Source organism: Scyliorhinus canicula, chromosome 13, assembly GCF_902713615.1.
Source record: "Scyliorhinus canicula chromosome 13, sScyCan1.1, whole genome shotgun sequence".
Classification (NCBI taxonomy): Eukaryota; Metazoa; Chordata; class Chondrichthyes; order Carcharhiniformes; family Scyliorhinidae; genus Scyliorhinus; species Scyliorhinus canicula.
The window spans coordinates 86,899,859-86,918,861 of NC_052158.1; the positions used below are offsets into that span (position 1 = coordinate 86,899,859).

The 19,003-nt window shown below is 42.4% G+C and overlaps 1 protein-coding gene and 1 non-coding gene across 2 annotated transcripts in view; both read right to left on the reverse strand.

Annotated features, from left to right (window-relative positions):
- The window catches only part of slc25a36a (solute carrier family 25 member 36a), an 80,952-nt gene that overhangs the window by 16,006 nt on the left and 45,943 nt on the right, over positions 1–19,003 (reverse strand). Inside the window, exon 4 of the mRNA XM_038817169.1 lies at positions 8,018–8,118. Within this exon, the coding sequence (XP_038673097.1) occupies positions 8,018–8,118 (101 nt within the window). The remainder of the gene's footprint in view (positions 1–8,017; positions 8,119–19,003) is intronic.
- trnaf-gaa lies at positions 14,977–15,047 on the reverse strand. Its single transcript has one exon. It is a non-coding gene; the product is annotated as a tRNA-Phe (tRNA).

Here is a 19,003-nt window from a genome sequence, read left to right on the forward strand (position 1 = left end):
ACGAGTAGGCTTCAATGAAGTTACTGTGAAAAGTCCCTAGTCGCCACATTCCAGCGCCTATTCGGGGAGGCTGGTACAGGAATTGAACCATGCTGCCGGCCTGCCTGGGTCTGCTTTAAAAGCCAGCGATTTAGCCCAGTTTGCTAAACCAGCCCCTAGTCTGTGGAATCCTCATTCAAAGGTCAGTGGAAGCAGAGTTTTGAATATTTTTAAGATAGAGGTAGAAAGTTGAAGTAGAAAGCAAGGGGGAGGGGGTGGTGAAAGGTCGGGGGGCAAACTGGAATGTTGACGTTACAAATCAGATCAGCCATGATCCTATTGACCGGTGAAGCAGCTTGAAGGGCTGAGAAGCCTAATCCTGCGCCTAATTTATATTGATCCTCTTGCGACAGAAAAATCAGTTTATTCTTTAATTTCAAACAGGACTAAATACATTTATGAAAAATAGTTGAAGCCAGATTAATTTCTTGAAGTCACCCCGAAACAAAAGTTGCTAAGGTCACATGGGATTAAAGATAATTGATTAGCTTGGCTAGAAGGCAGAGCGTCGGGATAAATAGATCTTTTTATGGTTGGCAAGATGTAACTAGTGGGGTGCCACAGGATTTGATCCTCTGGGCCAACTATTTACAATATATATTAATGACTTAAATGCAGTGATAGAAGCTACTATAGTCAAATTTGCAGATGACAATAAAATGGTGGGATAAGTGGGATAAGTTGCAATGGGGAAATAAGAAATTTACACACAGATATAGATGGCGAGTGGGCCAAAATTTGACAGATGGAGTTTAAAGTGGATAAGTGGGAGATGATCCATTTTGGTCAGAAAAATGGAAAGACAAGTTATTACCTAAATGGAGAGAAACTGTAGTGCTTCAGAGCTGGGTGTCCTCGTGCATGAATTACAGAAAACTAGAATGCAGGTACAGCAGGTGTGCAACTTCATAGCTAGCCCCAGGGAAGTATTCTGGGAATCCTAAAGTGGTAGGCACACGGTGAGGTCGTTAAAAAGGAATCATCGGTTTGAGCCAGGGAATTTGAATGCGAGGTTCCGGGGATGGGAGGAGAAAGAGGAGAGCCGGCTGTTTGAGGGGGTGGAGGATAGTTGTGAGTGGTGTGGGAGGGGCCCAGCCAACCATGTCCATATGTTCTGGTCATGCCCAAAGAGGGTCAGTTTTGTGTTGCTGCCACGGGGTGGGGGATGTTGGGTTTTGTTTTGTTTGTGTAAAAATGTACAAGTGTTGAATAAAAATATTTTTCAAGAACAAAAGTAATGGATTGAAGGGTTATGGAGAACGGGGAGTCGAGGCCAAAATGAGATCAGCACGATCGTATTGAATGTCGGAGCAGGCCCGAGGGGCTGAATTGCCTATTCCTGCTCCTAGGTCTTACGTGGCGATCAACATACATAACAAGATACATTCAATTAGATCTAATCATTATGTCCAATGGAAAAATCAATGTTGTTTATTTTGTCATTTTAAGCCAGAGATATTCAAAATACTGAGCTGATTGCGGAATCTATTAATGGCCCAAACAAGTTGAGTTCACATGCAAGCCCTTTTCGTGCATGTCCTGAAATTTATGTCCTAGGCCTAAACATCTTCAGTTGCTTCATCATCGACCACCCTTCTATCATATAATCAGCAGTGGGGATCCTCAGATAATGAAGCAGTCCTTGCTCACCTAAAATATTATTCGGACTTTGGCTATTAAGTTACCAGTAGCATTTGCACCATGCAAGCGGCAGGCAAGGACCATCTACAACAGGAGAGCACCAAACAATCACCTTGTAACACTCCGCAGCATTGCCATTATTGAATTCCCCCACCACTGCATCATGGGGTTCACTATTAACCAGAAAATTAGCTAATCAGTCACATAAATAATGCAGCTACAAGCAGATCAGAGGCTGTGTATTCAGCAGTGAGCAACACACCTTGATTCTCCGAAGCCTTTTCATTATTCACAAGGACAAAAGTTTAAGAGTGTGACGGAGTACAATTGCCTGAATGCCTGCACTTCTCAACACTCGAGCAGCTGAACACCATCAAAGACAAAGCAATCCACTCACCATCTCAAATATTGACTCCCTCCACCACCGGCACCCTGCGGCTGCAGTAGGTACTATTTACAAGATGTACAGCAGCAATTAGTCAAGACATCATTGACAGCACCTTCCAAACCAGTAATCCCTACCATTTGAACAACAAGGGCAGTATGGAATACCACTACCTCAAAAGCTCCCCACCAAGTTACACTTGTTGTTCCTTCATTGTTACTGGTCAAGGTTCTGAAATTCCCCACCCCCAGATGGATTGCAGTGATTTAAGGTGGTGCACCTTCAAGGATAATTAATGCTAGAAAAGAAATGCGGATCTTGTAGACAAGAAATGCGGATCTTGAAAGCAACACCCAATCTCAGGAATGAATAAAAAGATTGGCTTGGTAGAGAGCCAAACAAACCAGTCAGGTTACTGGTTTGATCCCTAATTTATTCGGAGGCAGATTATGTAATCTAGGCATGATACAAAATGTGACAATTGTCTCAGTGCCCCAGACGGAGAGCAAGGAGGGTTTGAAATCAGCCTGGGTACTCAATGTTGTCCAATGGCCTCGGCTGGAAGAGTTTGCAAGGATATTGGCAAGGACAGGCCTGCAATATGATGGCTCTGCAAACAGTCTTCTGATATTTGCTATTCATGCTCATAGTAGATTAAGCAATTTTGTAAGACGCCAATGATCTGGAACTATGCTCTACCTCAAGTCAGCATCGTTGCGGCGACAAAAATGGAACTGTTATGAGGGAGAAGGAAAATTGAAAACAGAGAAGGCTCAAAATATGAAGTTGCATCTCGGGAAGTTGTCAAGCTAACCATGTGTGACATTGCATTCTTTCCCCATCGGGAGGCTTCGAATAACAATTCTATCTATGTTCATAATCTAATGATATTCATAATGTATATACCGGATATATCTGCACTTATTCAAAACTTTGGCTATTTCGAAAAGGGTATGGGAAAAGGTTCCGCTAGATTTTCTAATTTTTGATGTTCTCTCCTCGATTTTCATTCCAGTATCCTGGGCTAGATTGAAACAAACTTTATGGGATGAAAAGCTAACAATTAGTCAGCTTTGTAACTTCCTTTTAAAAGGGCTCTGCAGCAACAGTAAATCAGAGAAAGGTGAGGCGCCATTCAAAGTTTTAAGGAAGGTGAAATTTTGGGATGGGTTGATATTAAGTATAATTTATCCTAGTTAACTGCTTTATTTGCCAAACAGACCCATGCACACTTTGGAATACGGTGCTTCCTTGCATTTCAGTGGCCAGTTACAACTTGCACCAGTCATATTCTATAAGAGTGAGCTAAAGTGGATTGAGTGGATAATTAGCCAGAAAGACAGTAAGCAAGTAGCGGCAGACATGTGAGGTAATTCATGAGTCTCAGCAAATATATATCCCAGTATGGAGGAAAGATCCTAAGGGAGGGATAAACCAACCATGACTAACCAAGGAAGTTAAGGATAAATTTAGAATCCAGTAAAGGAGGACTAAAAAGATAATAAAGAGAGAGAGAGAAAATAAACTATGACAGCAAACTAGTGAGGAATAAAAAAAACTGACAATAAACTAAATATAAAAGAAAGAATGAGGTCAAAGTGAACATAGGCCCCTCAGAAAATGAATCTGGGGAGATAATTATGGGGAACAAGGAAATGGCACAGGAGGTAAACAGATATTTTGCATCAGTCTTTAGGGTGGAAAATACTTTGAGCATTCCATTAATACTAAAGCATATGGGGAGGAATTAAATACCATCTCCATCACTAGATAAGTAGTATTAGACAAACTATTAAAGGCAGACAAGTCCCCTGACCCTGACAGTTTGGAACCTCGTATCCCAAAAGGAAGTAGGTACAGAGATAGTGGGTGCATTGATTACAATTTTCCAAAATTCCTTGGATTCTGGAGAAGTACCGGAGAATTGGAAAACTGCCAATGTGGCACTCCTATTCAAAAATGGAGGGAGGCAAAAAGATGATAACTATAGGCTGATTATCCCAACATCTATTGTTGGATAAATGGGGAAATAAATATTAAGGAAGTAATAGCAGCACATTTGGAAAATCATAATCTAATCAAGCAGAGTCAGCATGGTTTCATGAAAGGGAAATAGTGTCCGACTAATTTATTAATTTTTTTGAGGATGTCTCACCCAGACTGGATAGAGGGGAACCAGTAGATGTATTGTATTTGGACTTCCAGAAGGCGTTCAACAAGGTACCACACAAAAGGTTAAGTCATCAGATAAAGAGCCCATGTTGTTAAGGTAGTATACTGCCACGGTTAGAGAATTGGCTAATGGGCAGCAAACAGTGAGTGGGGATAAAGAGTTCTTTTTCAGGTGGGCGACCTGTGACCAGTGGGATCAGCGCTGGTACCGCAACAGTTTACAATGTATATTAATGACTTGGAGGAAGGAAGCAAATGTTCTGTAGCCAAATTTGCAGGCGACACAAAAACACGTAGAAGGCAACTTGCAAGAAGGATACAAACAGTTTGCAAAGAGATATTGATAGGTTAAGTAAGAAGGTTAATGGAATATTGGCCCTTAAAGGGGGTTGGAGTATAAGAGTTGGGAAGTCTTGCTGCAACTGTACAAAGTACTGGTGGGACTACATCTGGAGTGCTGTGAGCAGTTTTGGTCCCTTTATTTAAGGAAATATATTATTTAATTGGAGATGGTCCAGAGAAGGTTCACCAGAATGATCCCAGATAAAGAGGGATTGTCTTATGAGCAAAGATTAAACAGGTTGGGACTCGGTGTGCTCATTGGAATTTTGTATGAATGAGAAGTGATCCCATTGAAATATATAGGATTCTTAAGGGGCTTGACAGGGTAATTGTTGAGAGGATGTTTCCCTTCATGGGAGTGTCTAGGACCAGAGAGTATAGTCTCAGTATAAAAGGGTGCCAATTTTAGACTGAGATGAGGAGGAATTTCTTCTGAGGATTGTGGAGTCTTTGTAATTCCTTGCCACAGAGAGCTGTGAGGGAAGTATCATTGGTTATATTTAAGGCCGAGATAGATTCTTCTTCAGCAAGGGAATCAAGGGTCACGACAAAGGGCAGGAAAATGGATGTGAGGAATGCTGGATCAGCAATGGTCCTATTGAATGGTGGAGCAGGCTTGAGGGGCCGAACAGCGTACCGCGCTCCTAATTCTTATGATCTTATCTACCCTATCATGTGCTCCGACCATGTTTTATACTTCTAATTTTGGGTTACTTTTTCCCAGGAAAAAAAAAACCTTCAATTTTAATTCCCTTTACTTTTGATTTCTAATTTCCTGGAACATGCTCCTCAAGATACTATTGCATAAAAAGGTTGGTTAATTAATTCAGCAACTTGTATATCCAAGTGAGGATTTAGTTTCCTCCGTCCCAAACTTGCACAGTAGCCACATCCTGATCATTCAAGCAGATATACTGATCAATGAAAGTACTTATTTTAAGCTATAATCAAAAAATTACAAACAGCTGTTTGCAAAAATATACAAAAAGGAAGACATCTTAAATTCGCAAGAAGTGACAAGGTTAGCATTTTCCATCTGAAATATTTATTGAAATATCTCATTATCTTTCTTTTTCAGAAGTTTTCCAAACTACCTACAAACTTCAGAGGAAACCTTCTGTTCTGGCAATGTTCATACATGGCCACTTGGGCTTCTTGGCTATCATCCCAGATAACAAGTGAAAAAGCTGAAACAAAATCTGTTTTCTGGAATTTACACGACTTGTTGTTTCCCATAATTTCATCAAATAAAAAATTATTATGTTGTAATGCAAGGCATGTGTGAAAATATCAACTAACCAGTGAGGTTAAAGAGAACAAAGGTCATCCAACCTGAAGACAGATCCTCACATCACAAGGAATCCACTGTGACTGATCTCCACCATGAAAGTTTGAGCACAATTTTTGGTTTCAAGATATTGGTCTAATGTGGTTAACAAACAATTTTAGACCAACAAAACAAACAGAAAATGACACCACATCCATGCATTACTAATTAATTCACATGAGAAAGATTTGTATTTCTTTTGTGAGAAATGGAATTTTCATTATTAATCCTGCTAAAACATTTTTAGTATAATATCGTGGATTTTACTTAAGGTTTTGGCGATAATTTTACACCACAGTTTATGCCATCATGCCATTAAGAAAATGCACATTAACATTTAAAGTGAAGGGTTGAAGGTGAATTAACTGGACACCAAACTAAAAGCCAAAGATAATATTCTTCCATGACTGATTCTTTTATTCCTTTACACCCCATTTTCTACAATTCTGATGCACTAACATGTGCTGCCAAACAGTTGCAGTGATGCGGTATTGTTGACCAAGTGGTCATGCTTTTGGGAAGAGGGCTTTATAGTAAGTTATTATGCCACTGGGGTGGCAGAAGCAAGAAAGAATTATTCTGCCCTATGGCAGAACAAGCAAGAATTATTCTGTCCTAAGTACATATGTGCCTTTCAAAAGAATTCACCGTTTGGGAATTAAGATTAGGAACCTAGTTGAATGTTTCACCAATCTATCCCAATCTAACTGTAGCAGCAGAGTTCCCCAGAGTGTCAGCAATTAATTCAGAAGTGGCCAGAGATCAAATCCGGCACCTTCCTGGTCTGTGTGACTCAGTGCTACAAAAGAACATAACCATTAAGCAATCAGGAAAAGTTCAATGCTTAGTTTTCACTATTCATTTTGAAAGGATGTGGGTGAAGCTATTAAACTAAAGATTGTCTTTCAGTACAGGTTGTACCAATTGAAAGAGAAGGGTAAGCAACTCGAGACATTTTTAACACCTTTAATCAATTAGAAAGTACCCAGTGTCAGTTTGTCACCCATGCTATTTTTAAAATTTCTCTTAACTCTTTTTTAAATAGCCCGGTTAAAATGTAGTCTTGCTTAAAACTATCACAATAGTACACATCATACAAACTTTCACAGTTGCGGTTATCACTTTTTTAGTGCTGCAATTTTAAGTTGATGTTTTAATGCAATCACACAAATGATTAACTTTACACAGGAAACATAATTTATGAAAAGTATTATGTGCCCATGTCCAAATATTTTAGATTAGTGGAAAAACCAAAATGTCATTTTAAATCCAATTGCTCTCGGTTTTATCTAAAATACTTTAATAACTTTGAATTTAAATTTATTAATCATAGGACACAGATTACTTATTCTATGGCATTTTCTGAACATATTACAGATAGCTCTGTTGGATAATTTAGTTGTTAAATGGATTAAGGTGATTTTTTTTCCCAAGTGTATCTCGAAAACTGCAAGGAAGAGGGAAGGGAGATTGGCTAAGCATATATGTAAAAGAGACTAATAGTTGAATTAGATAAGGATGTTTAAATCTAGTCAATTGAAGTAGTCAATTTCCCACCTCGCAACCCGCTAAAAAACAGATGTTAAATATGTAGTTTGAAAAATTGACAGTTAATACAAATCTATGAAACAGCTTCTAAATGTTTCTTGTCCCCAAAGCCAAGTTAAAAGCTGCGTTTTAGTAGCTAAACTTTCATTCTCTAGAATGAGATAATTGATAATTCTCCAGATGAAACATTATCATGAAAACTGAAATTTTCGAATTATGTTTGATCACACAAAGATCTCGATACTAAGAAAGCATTTTATGAAGTGGATATTAAAACTAAAATACTAAACACTGTCCCATAAATTTGCAATATGCATCTATACAGACATCAGTCTCCAATTTCAAAGGAAATTCTGAAATGAAACAATCGTGATCACAACTGGCATGAGACTGTGTACATAAAAACTGCATAGACAACATTTTTGACACACTCAAGCTTAAAATTCATCTAATTTTACAAATTTTGAAATGTAGATTTTCAACTAATTCAAGACTAATCTCTGTAAATTCTGGTGAGTATTTTCCTTAAACATTAAGAAAGAAGCAGCACTCTTTACTCTTACCTGCCACTCCAGCCGAGACCATATGCACCTGGCTGGAATCTGGTTCCAGGATAGCATTCAACTTTTCCTTAGAACTGGAGTAAGCAGCAAAGTAAATCGCTCTACAAGAGGAAGTGAGTAAGATTACACCAATGAATAGTTGGCTGTACCTGAAATCTAATAGTTTACTAAAGATTTAAATACAATTACAGTAAAAACTTCTGTCATTTTTCTACATGGCATTACATTTTTGGAAAATAATCCTTATTATTGTCACAAGTAGGCTTACATTAACAATGCAATGAAGTTATGTGAAAATCCCCTCGTTGCCACACTCTGGTGCCTGCTTGGGGACACACAGAGGGAGAATTCAGAATGTCCAATTGACCTAACAAGCATGCCTTTCGGGATTTGTGGAAGGAAATCGGAGCAAACCCACCCAGACACGGGGAGAACGTGCAGACTCTGCACAGCGAACCTGGGACCCTGGCACTGTGAAGCAACAGTGCTAACCGCCTTGCTACGGTGCCGCCCAAAGGTGTGTGCATCTTGGTCTCATTTCAAAATATTTATTTCCCATAAACAAAAAAATGGATGAAAAGATGTAAAAATGCACATTTCAGAAGAAGTGACTGTATGAGGGAAATAACTTATTTGATATGATGTTGCATTCAATTGTTCGCCAAGTTATTTTGAACAGGCAGGCAATTTAAGTACACACCCCTCAAACGTTTTTGCCAGTTGCACATGCGTGGTAATTTAAAGGCGCCGGCTTGTGCGCAATACGCGCAAAATGTTTGGGCTGCTATGGAGGTTAGAAGAAACAGATTGCATTACACCATACAGCATCTAAGAAGGATGTATGTGTGGAATTCAGCATATTATACCAGTGTGACAGATTCGGCCATGATAAAGATCTTGAATCAGACGTCCTACTGACTGACTGATCCTTATTCCTTTAATTTTTATTCTCTTCTCAACCTCTGCAGTTTTCTTGTATCTCAAACAGTCATGCTTCATTGATGCATGCTAAATGCATAACTATTCTCATCTGATGCCTGCAAACTTTATATATCATCACTTCTTCACTTGCTGGTTCAAAATCATTAGAATTCCCTCTCCAACAGCAGTGTGGGTGTATCTCTACCAGAGGGACTGCAGTGTTACACAAGATGGTAGCTCACCACCACCTTAGAGGGCAATTAGGGATGGGCAATAAATGCTGGCACAGCCAGCAAATCCCACGTTCTGGAAATGAATAAATAAAGACCACAGAGTTGAAAGATTACTTCTGAATAATGGCTACAATAAAAGGTCAATATTAAAAACAGAAAATGTTGGAATCAGAGGTCAATCTGCACCCGCAAAGCAAACAGACAAGTTAATATTTTGCAGGTGGACAATTTACAAAAATACTTGCTAAATTTTGCATTTTACTGGAATAATGGAGTGTGATTGTGCAAAATGTGGTATACTTCCAAAATTCTCAACATCTACAACAGATCTTCTTCCTTGCCTAGGTGGAGAGGTGCAAAATATAGAGTTTGACCATTTGAGCCAAAACCAGCTGACTGGCCAGATACCAGCTGAAGTCTAGGAGGTTGCTGATTCAGTAGTACTCTGCAACTTGCCATATGGTGCATTTACCCAGTCAGAACTGATGTATTTTGGACTGCAACCAAGTTGGTTATTTCCTTTGAACTCTCAACATTTTCAGAAGGTGGCATTAATTAAGTAAAAAACCTGTGATAACGCATTAATGATCAAGCGGCTCTAGCCTTCAGCTATCTATTTTGCATAAAGGTTTCACATTGCCGTTATTCGTAAACCCAACAGCACATAGAAAGTCATGGTAATTTTCTTTCTAAAATCGTCATTCATAAAATGTATTATTTCATTCAGAACAGCAAATTTGAATAAATAGGTTATATCGATCAAGCTTAGAAAGGTAGCACTTTGAAGGCTGGCAGATGTTTGTTCACATTTGCGTTAATGAATTACTACTGAAGTGAGCGATTTACAAAATTCGCCTGCATTTGCTAATGCTTTTATTGAACAGATAGACCCTACTCAGAGCAACTTAATTAGCCCTTCTGATATTGCTTTTAGTCACAAAAGGCAAATTCAACAGCCATATGCTTGTCCTTAGTACTGCTAAGATTTACGAACATCATTGAGAAAAAAAACACCATTAAGCACATTTGTATTAATTTTGCAACAGGTTTAAGTGCTTCATGTGACATTTGTTTGGTTGTATAGCACTGCAATAAAGTTAATCAGCTACTTTTCAGAGTCTGTTAATGTAAAGTGGTTATAAAGAAAATAGGTATTTCCAAATATATTTCACATATTAATGGAGGCAATTTATCTCTTAAATTACATCCTTCATTTATGTGACGGCAAAAAAAGGAACCACAACTTGTTAACTCGGTTTTCATAGTCATTTATATAATAGATTGGAGTAGAGTTCCTGCTATTTTTATCAGCATAAGTATCCTGCAAGTCAAACCAGCAATACCACATAGGTAGAGTTCCAGTGATCTTTAACGCTGGTTTAAAAATTACTTTGCCTGAAGCCAGCAAAGCCTCCAGCACTGGTCATACTTTCAGAGATAACAGCCTCCTGCTGATTGCACCCATTCAATGAGAAACTTAAAGTGCAGCTAATTTTCTTCGGCACATTTTGAAAGTTTCAGAAAATTAATTTAGAAGTTGAATTGTCCAAGAAATCGACTAGTGTAAACCAAAGAAACTAGTAAATTGGTAAATGCTTCAGTATGGTTAATGATTTAAAACAAGGTTACTACTGAGGTCAGAGAAGACACTTATTAAAAACTCTAGAGGTGATGCAGAGATGAAAATGAATATGCAGGATATACTAGAAAGGCTAGCTACGCGGAAAGTGGAGGGATTGCCTGGTCTGAATGGCTTGCATCTCAAGTTCTTTACGTGGAATGTTTGGGGATGAAATGGGCCGATTAAGAGGTCTCGTGTTTTCGAGCATTTGAGGAGTTTGAAGGCAGACGTGGTGTTTCTTCAGGAGACGTATTGGAAGGTGGGGGACCAGACGAGGTTGGGGAAAGGGTGTGTGGGGCAGGTATTTCATCTGGATATGAAGACAGGGGTGGCAGTATTGATCAATAAGAGGGTGGCTTTTGAGGTGGGAAGTATAGTGACAGGTCCGGAGGGTAGATCTGTATTGAGAGTGAGAGATTAGACAGGGCACCCATGGTGCTGGTGATTATGCATGCCCCAAATTGAGACAATGTAAAGTTTTTGAGGTGGGTTTCGGCAAAGATCACAGACCTGGACATGCACCGACTGATTATTGGGTGGGGGGAGGAGTGAGAGCGAGAGAGCCAGAAAGCCAGAGAGAGAGAGAGAGAGACGGGGATGGGGGGCTGGACCAGGTCCCTGAAGGTGTCGGCCATGGGAGAGGCAGACCCACGGAGGTTTGAAAGACCAAGGGCAAAACAATTTTTGTATTTCTCGCACATCTACTGGGTGCAGTCTTGGACTGATTTCTTTGTCCTGTTGGCAGTGGTGGCTGGATCGAAGTATTCGGCGATCGTGGTATTGGACCACAGGCTGCACTGGGTGGAATTGCGGGTGGCAAAGGCACGCAGTGGAGTTGGATGTGGGGGTCATTAGCAGATAATGCAGAACAAGACCAGCAGCGCAGGTTCAATTTCCGTTCCAGCCTCCCCGAACAGGCACCGCTAGGGGCTTTTCACAGTAACTTCATTGAAGTCTAATTGTGACAATAAGTGATTATTATTATTAGATAAAGGAGGTTTGCAAAAAGATAGGGGCGGCTATCCGGAACTACGTGGAGCAGAATAAGACAGAAGAGGTTTCTGCCTCCATGTTCTGGGAGGCGCTGAAGGCAGTGGCAAGGAGAATTTATCTTGATCCGGACGCACAATGAGATGGTGGATTGGGCTGAAAAGTTGAGGTTGGTGGAGGCCATTCTGAGGGGTGATCGAAGGTACTCAGTGGCACGTGAGGAGGCGCTGTTGAAGGAGAGTCGGCACCTCCAGATGGAGTTTGAATTTGTGTCCACAGGAAAGCTGGTGAGGCAACTGCGCAGGGTCAGGCGGCAGTAGACGAATATGGGGAGAAAGCCAGCAGGATGCTTGCGCATCAGCTGAGGAGGCACCGGGGAAACTGGGCGGATAAGAGATTTCGGAGATATGATAATAGAGCTGGAGGAGGTGAATGGGGTATTCAAGGCTTTTCACCAGAAATTATATAGCTTGGAGCCTCCAGCAGGGGGATGAGGGTGAGGCTGGAGTTCCCGAGTATGGCAGAGCAGAAGGTGCAAGGACTGGAGGCTCCGATCGGGCTGAGGGAGGTAACGTATTTGCATGGAGTCAACACAAACAGAGTAGGCCCCTGATCCGGATGGGTTTCCAGCCAAGTTCTACAAGATGTTTGGGTCGGAGCTGGGGCTCCTGTTAGTCGAGATGTATAATGAGTCGATGGAGATCTCCCATGCCATCTCGGAATGTGATATTGTTCATTTTAAAGAAAGACAAGAACCGCAGCAGTGCGGGTCGTACCAACCGATTTCGCTATTGAATGCAGTTGCGAAGGTGTTGGCAAAGGTACTGGTGACACAGATGTGGGATTGTGTGCTGGGGTGATAGGCGAGGACCAGACGGGATTTGTGAAGGGGTGGCAGCTGTCAATGATTGCTCGGAGGTTACTGAACGTAATCATGATGCCATCAGAGAGCCGGGAAGTTGAAGGGGTGATGGATGCGGAGAAAGCTTTCAATTGGGTAGAGTGGGTGTACTTTGAGGTGCTGGGGCGGTTATGGTTTGGGGTTGGGTTTGACTGTTTCGGACTAACAAGGTCAGCTTGGAGGATTTTTGATTGCACCGGGGGAGGAGGCAGGTGTGTCCAGTCTCTCCGCTGCACTGTGCCCTAGCGATTGAGCCACAGGTGATGATGCTTTGGGTCTCTAGGGGGTGGAAGGGTATCGAGCGAAGAGTGTGGGGGGGGGGGGGGGGGGGGGGGGGGGGAAAGGGGGTGCAGGGGCACGGAGTTTTCTTTTATGTGGATGATCTCCTGCTGTATATCTCGTACCCGGTTGGGTTTTCATGGGATTATGGGGGATTTTAGCCTCTTTTCGAAGTACAAGCTCAACATGGGGAAAAGTGAGATATTCCCAATTAATGCCAAGAAAAGGGGAGGAGGCCTCGTCAGTGTAGGGGTAAGTTTTCGTTACTATGGGATACAAGTGGCGCAGAGTTGAGCCTAGCTGCACAAGTTGAATTCAGCACGGTTGATGGAGGGAATGTGGTAGACTTTAGAGGTAGGTTGCTCTGCCATGGTCTTTGGCTGGTTGGGCTTAGACAGTAAAGATGATGGCAATGTCAAAGTTTTTGTTTGCGTTTCAGAACTTCCCAATCTTTGTGCCAAATCCTCTTTTAGAAAGGTTAATGGGATGATTTTGAGGTTCGTGTGGGTGGGTAAGACTCCGTGGGTTAGGAGGGTGTTTTTGGAGAGGGATCGATGGGTGGGATGATTAGCGATGTCGAATATGCAAAACTATTATTGGCAGCAAATACTGCATGGTAAGGAAATGGGCAGTGGAGGAGCAGTCGGTGTGGGAGCGGATGGAAGCGGCCCGCTGTAAAAGGACCTGTTTGAGGTAACTATTGCTGGTTCCCTTTTCATTCTCGCTGGCCAGATACTCCACAAGCTCGGTGGTGGTATCAGTATTGTGGGTGTGGAACCAGTGCCAGCAGCACTGAAGAATGGAAGGCCCTTGTGGGTACCAATTTGTGACAATCATAGGTTGCCCTGGCGGGGTTGGATGCGAGGTCCCGGGGGTGGCAGCAAGTGGGGTAGAACATTTTAAGGATTGGTTTGTTGAAGGGAGTTTTCAGACTTGGAGGGGTAACCAGTTACCGAAGGGGACTGGGTTCAGATACAACCCCTGGTGCTGCAGGACAAACTCCTATCTGAGAGGAAATAGGAGGGCAAGGTATCAGATATATATGGGAAGCTTCTGAAGAGAGAGACTGCCCAGTTGGAGGAGATTAGGAGTAAGTGCTGGGTGAGACTTTGGGGGCTAGAGGTGTGAAGTGAGGCTTTGTGGAGGGCGAATGCATCCTCGTCGTGCGCAAGACTAGTTTCATCCAGCTCAAAGTGGTACACAGGGCCCACATGACGGTGTCCAGGATGAGTAAATTCTTTCCAGGGATGGAGAATAGGTTTGGCGGTGTGCAGGGAGGCCGGCAAACCATGACTACATGTTTTGGGTGTGTAGGAGTTCGGGGTGTTGGGGGGTTTGGACAGGATTTGTAGATAAGGTCTAAGATTTTGTGGGTAACTAGCTCAGAGTCTGGAGGTGGCAAAATGTGGCGTGTCAGAGGATCCGGGAGTGCAGGTGGGGAAGAGTGGCAGATGTGATGACCTATGTCACCGATAGCACGGAGAGTATGTATGGGTGAGCGATTTGGCAGTGTTTCTACACTTGGAGAAAATCAAGTTCGCCATCAGAGATGCAGAGGAGGGGTTCTCCTCGAGGAGGAAGTTGTTCATCGACTTCTTTAAGGATCATAAAATTTACAGTGCAGAAGGAGGCCATTCGGCTCATCAAGTCTGCACCGGCCCTTGGAAAGAGCACCCTACTTAAGCCCACACCTCCACCCTATCCCTGGAACCCAGTAACCCCACCTAACCTTTTTTCGATGCCAAGGGCAATTTAGCATAGCCAAAACACCTAACTTGCACATCTTTGGACTGTGGGAGGAAACTGGAGCACCCGGAGGAAACCACGCAGACACAGGGAGAACATTTAGACTCCGCAAAGACAGTGACCCAAGCAGGAATCAAACCTGGGACCCTGGCGCTGTGAAGCAACAGTGCTAACCACTGTGCTACCATGCCGCCCACTTAAGAGTTACATGTCGCCTGTAAGGCAGGGCAACATAACAGGTAGCAAGGAAAGCCAGCACTCGGCCCAACGCCGAAACCCGGGATTGAACCAAGGACCTTTAGATCTTCAGTCTAACGCTCTCCCAACTGAGCTATGAGCAACTGAGAGTGCGCAGGGGCAGAGAGGGGCCTGGAGGTTCACGTGCATGGATCCTTGAAAGTGGCAAGACGTACTGAGAGAGTAATTAGGAAAACATGTGGGATCTTGGGCTTCATAAATAGAAGTATTGTATATAGGGAAGTTATGTTGCAGTTTGCTCGACAGAGAGCTGGAATGGTCTTAATGGGCCAAATGCCTTCTTTCTGCAAGTGAAATGAAGTTTCATAGGTATGCAATAGTGCCACTATTATTTGTATCAAACAGCACACAATCAGAAGATAACGGTGTATGTTCAATACTTATTTGTAGGCTGGTTGCTTTACTTGCATTTTCTACTTGTTCTCTTCTTTCTCCAACCTTCTTGGCATATCAGGCTCTTCATTTCTAGTTTTTTTTCAATTCTTATCATCTTTCCCCCAGCCTCAATTTAGAATGAGACTGACATATACAAAATGTTAGTAGGAATTGGTCACAAGTAGGATTCTTCCATTAACTTCCTCATAAAAATAATTGTCAAAGGAAAAATCAACTTGAAACATATATGATTAACAAATCATATTTTCATTTCATGAAAGATTTCTACTTTATAGGACTGCTAATTTATACGACTAGTTTGAACTACTATGGTAGATCTACATTTAGTACTGAGCTTGAATTTTGTGGATAGTCAGAAAAACAGCATTAAATTTAGTCAGCAAGTTAAGATAACAACCTGAATGAGGAATGTACAAATGCCAAGATGATCTTGCACAAGACTTCCGGTGGCTTAATGTAGGGGGGAGGATGTGCACAAGGTGGCTCCTGCTAGAGTACTGCAAGTTTTACCTTTTTCTCTCAGTTTCAGGGGATATTTTCTTTTAAAAACCCACAAAATTAATGGGATAGGGATTCTGTACGTGTCAAATGCCCAGAATAGACAGGGGAAGAAGGCGGACAGTAGAAGTTAGTCAATGGAATTGGAGGCCTCACGGACCTAGTCGGCAGACAAAATGGCACAGGCAGCCTCTGGCGCTCCAGCCACTCCACTAACAGCCGAGGTGCTGATAAACACTGGCTGGTTGTGCCGGACGATCTCCGAAAATCAATGGAGGGGGCCTTGTTCCCCTATGCAAGAAACCCTAGAGAAGACCAATGAAATAGTGAAAGACCATGGAACCATCATAAAGGATGAAGTGGCCCTTTGGAGTGACCAAATTGTATCACCAGAAGCGGAGATGTCTTTGGTGGATGAAGCAAATAAATCGTTGAAGGCCAAGGTAAATTATTTAGAGATTTGGTCCAGGAGGCAAAGCATTCGAATTGAGGGCTGCCAGAGGGGATTAAAGGCCCAACACCCAAAGTACTTTGCAGAGAGGTTCGGGAAGATGGTGGGGGAGGCTAGATTCATGTCTTCTCCAGAGTTGAACTGAGCCCACCGTATACTCCAGCAGAGGCCTCATACTCAGGGTTCACAACGGTGAAGGTCCATTGCTTCAAAGAAAAAGAGCAGATTCAGAGATGGGGGCCAAGGAGCATTGTGACTTCAAATGGGAAGGCCACGTCATGAGATTTAACCAAGACGTGGGAGTGGAGCTGGTGAAGAAGAGGGCTGTGTTCAACAAAGCCAAGACCACTGTGTACAAATTTGGAGTCCGATTCGGTGTGGTGTACCCAGCGTGGCTGAGAATGACTTTAGAGAGAAATAACTATTTATTTGCTGTGCCGGGAGAGGTGGACTCCTTTGTTAAGAAACACAAATTGGCCGCGGTATGATTGAGCTCGTTTGGGTGTTGCGGACAGGCATGTTGAATTGTGGAATTGTTGGGGTTCCATGTTTATTTTTGTATTTTCTGGTTCTTGTTGGGGTTGAATTATTACAGTTTGGGCTTAGATTTGGAGTTTAGTTTTAGGTGGTTGTTCTATTCTGATTGTTATGAAAATATATGGCTCTCTTTCGGAGCGCATATGTGGGTTTTAGTATTTTGTTTTATTGTTTTAAATTATTTTGCTTAATTCTAGTCGGGAGCCTCCCTTCTAACCTCAGAGTTAGCTCACGAGAGTGGTGTTGAAGGGTTGGCTACAGCTCATTATAGTAGATTTTTTAAGATAATGAGTTTGGAGTCATTGTTTTATTTAGATTCATCAGAAGTAGATTTTAGTTGTTTGTGTTTGCCTTTCTTCTGTTTGTATGCATATTTGGGTGTGGTAGCATTCAAGGGCAAAGTTTTTTGGGGGTGGGGGTTGTTGGTGTTAGCTGACGATGCCTGCAGATTTTGGTTTGGTGGCCATCATCTTGGGTGGGCCTGGTTACTGTACCTTTTACATATCCTTTAGGTCATTTCGCTTGGTGGAAATGGCCAACTCCAGATTGGGGGCGGATGAAGATCACCAATTCATTTGGTCACTTGGAATGTCATGGGGTTGAATGGCCCAGTGAGAAGAGAATATATGCTCACCATAAGAGTTTAAATTCTGATGTGGTGTTTTTGCAAGAGACTCATTTATGGTTCGGGGAATAGACAGGCTGCAGAAGGGAGGAGTGAGACAAGTCTTTCATTCAGGCTTCGATGGTAGGGCCCAGGGTGCAGCAATATTAATTAATAAAAAGGTACATTCTCTGCTGCCAACGTCTTGGCCAACCTCAATGGCAGACATTTTATTATGTGACCCTTTGGTGGGCACTCCAGTGGTTCTGGTTAATATGTTCGGGGGTTCTGGTTAATATCTACGTCCCAAACTGGGGCGATACAAATTTTATTAATAACCTGCTGGCCTCCTCCCCGATTTGGATTCGCATCAGCTTATTTTGGATGGAGGCACAAATTGTGTTCTGAATCCTAGTTTAGATTGATCCACGCCCAAATCTCTGACTACATCAGGGGTGGCCAGAGCTTTGTTGTTTTTAATGGAACAGATTGGAGAGGGTCTCTCTTCGATCTCCCCCCTTCCAAATCTGTGGTGGCTGCTGAGCACTCAGTGACTGTGATTTTAGACCATGCCCTACGCTTTGTTGATTTGTTGCTCAGTCAGGTTGGATGCAACATTATTAGCAGACAAGAAATTTTGTGAACGCATGTCCACTACCCTTAGGGACTAGATAAAATGTAATAAAAGTGAGTCTATCTCACCTTTCACACTGTGGGAAGCCCTTAAGGTAGTCCTCAAGGGGGAGATTATAAGACAATAAGACATAGGAGCAGAATTAGGCCACTCGGCCCATGGGTCTGTCCTGCCATTCAATCATGGTTGATATGTTTCTCACCCCCTTTCTCCATAACCCCTGATCCTCTTATTAAATCAAGAACCTATCACTGTCTCAAAGACACTCCAGTGATTTGACCTCCACAGCCTTCTGTGGCAAAGAGTTCCAAAAATTCACCACCATCTGGCTGAAGAAATTTCTCCTCATCTCGGTTTTAAAAGGACCGTCCCTTCTGTCGGAGGCTGTGCCCTCGGGTTCTAGTTTTTCCTACTAGTGGAAATATTTTCTCCGCGTCCACTCTATCTGGGCCTCTCAGTATCCTGTAAGTTTCAATAAGATCCCCTCTTCATCCTTCTAAACTCCCAACAAGTACAGACCCAGAGTCCTCAACCACTCCTCATACGACAAGCTCTTCATTCCAGGGATTATTCTTTTTTTTATTTTTTATTTTATTTTTATATAAATTTAGAGTACCCAATTCATTTTTTTTCCCAATTAAGGGGCAATTTAGCGTGGCCAATCTACCTAACCTGCACATCTTTGGGTTGTGGGGGTGAAACCCACGCAAACACGGGGAGAATGTGCAAACTCCACACAGAGAGTGACCCAGATCCGGGATTGAACCTGAGACCTCGGCGCCGTGAGGCAGCAGGGCTAACCCACTGCACAACCGTGCTGCCCCCAGGGATTATTCTTGTGAACATCCTCTGGACCCTTTCCCGGGCCAGCACATACTTCCTTAGGTACCAAAACTATCGTCTATAAAGCGCACAGA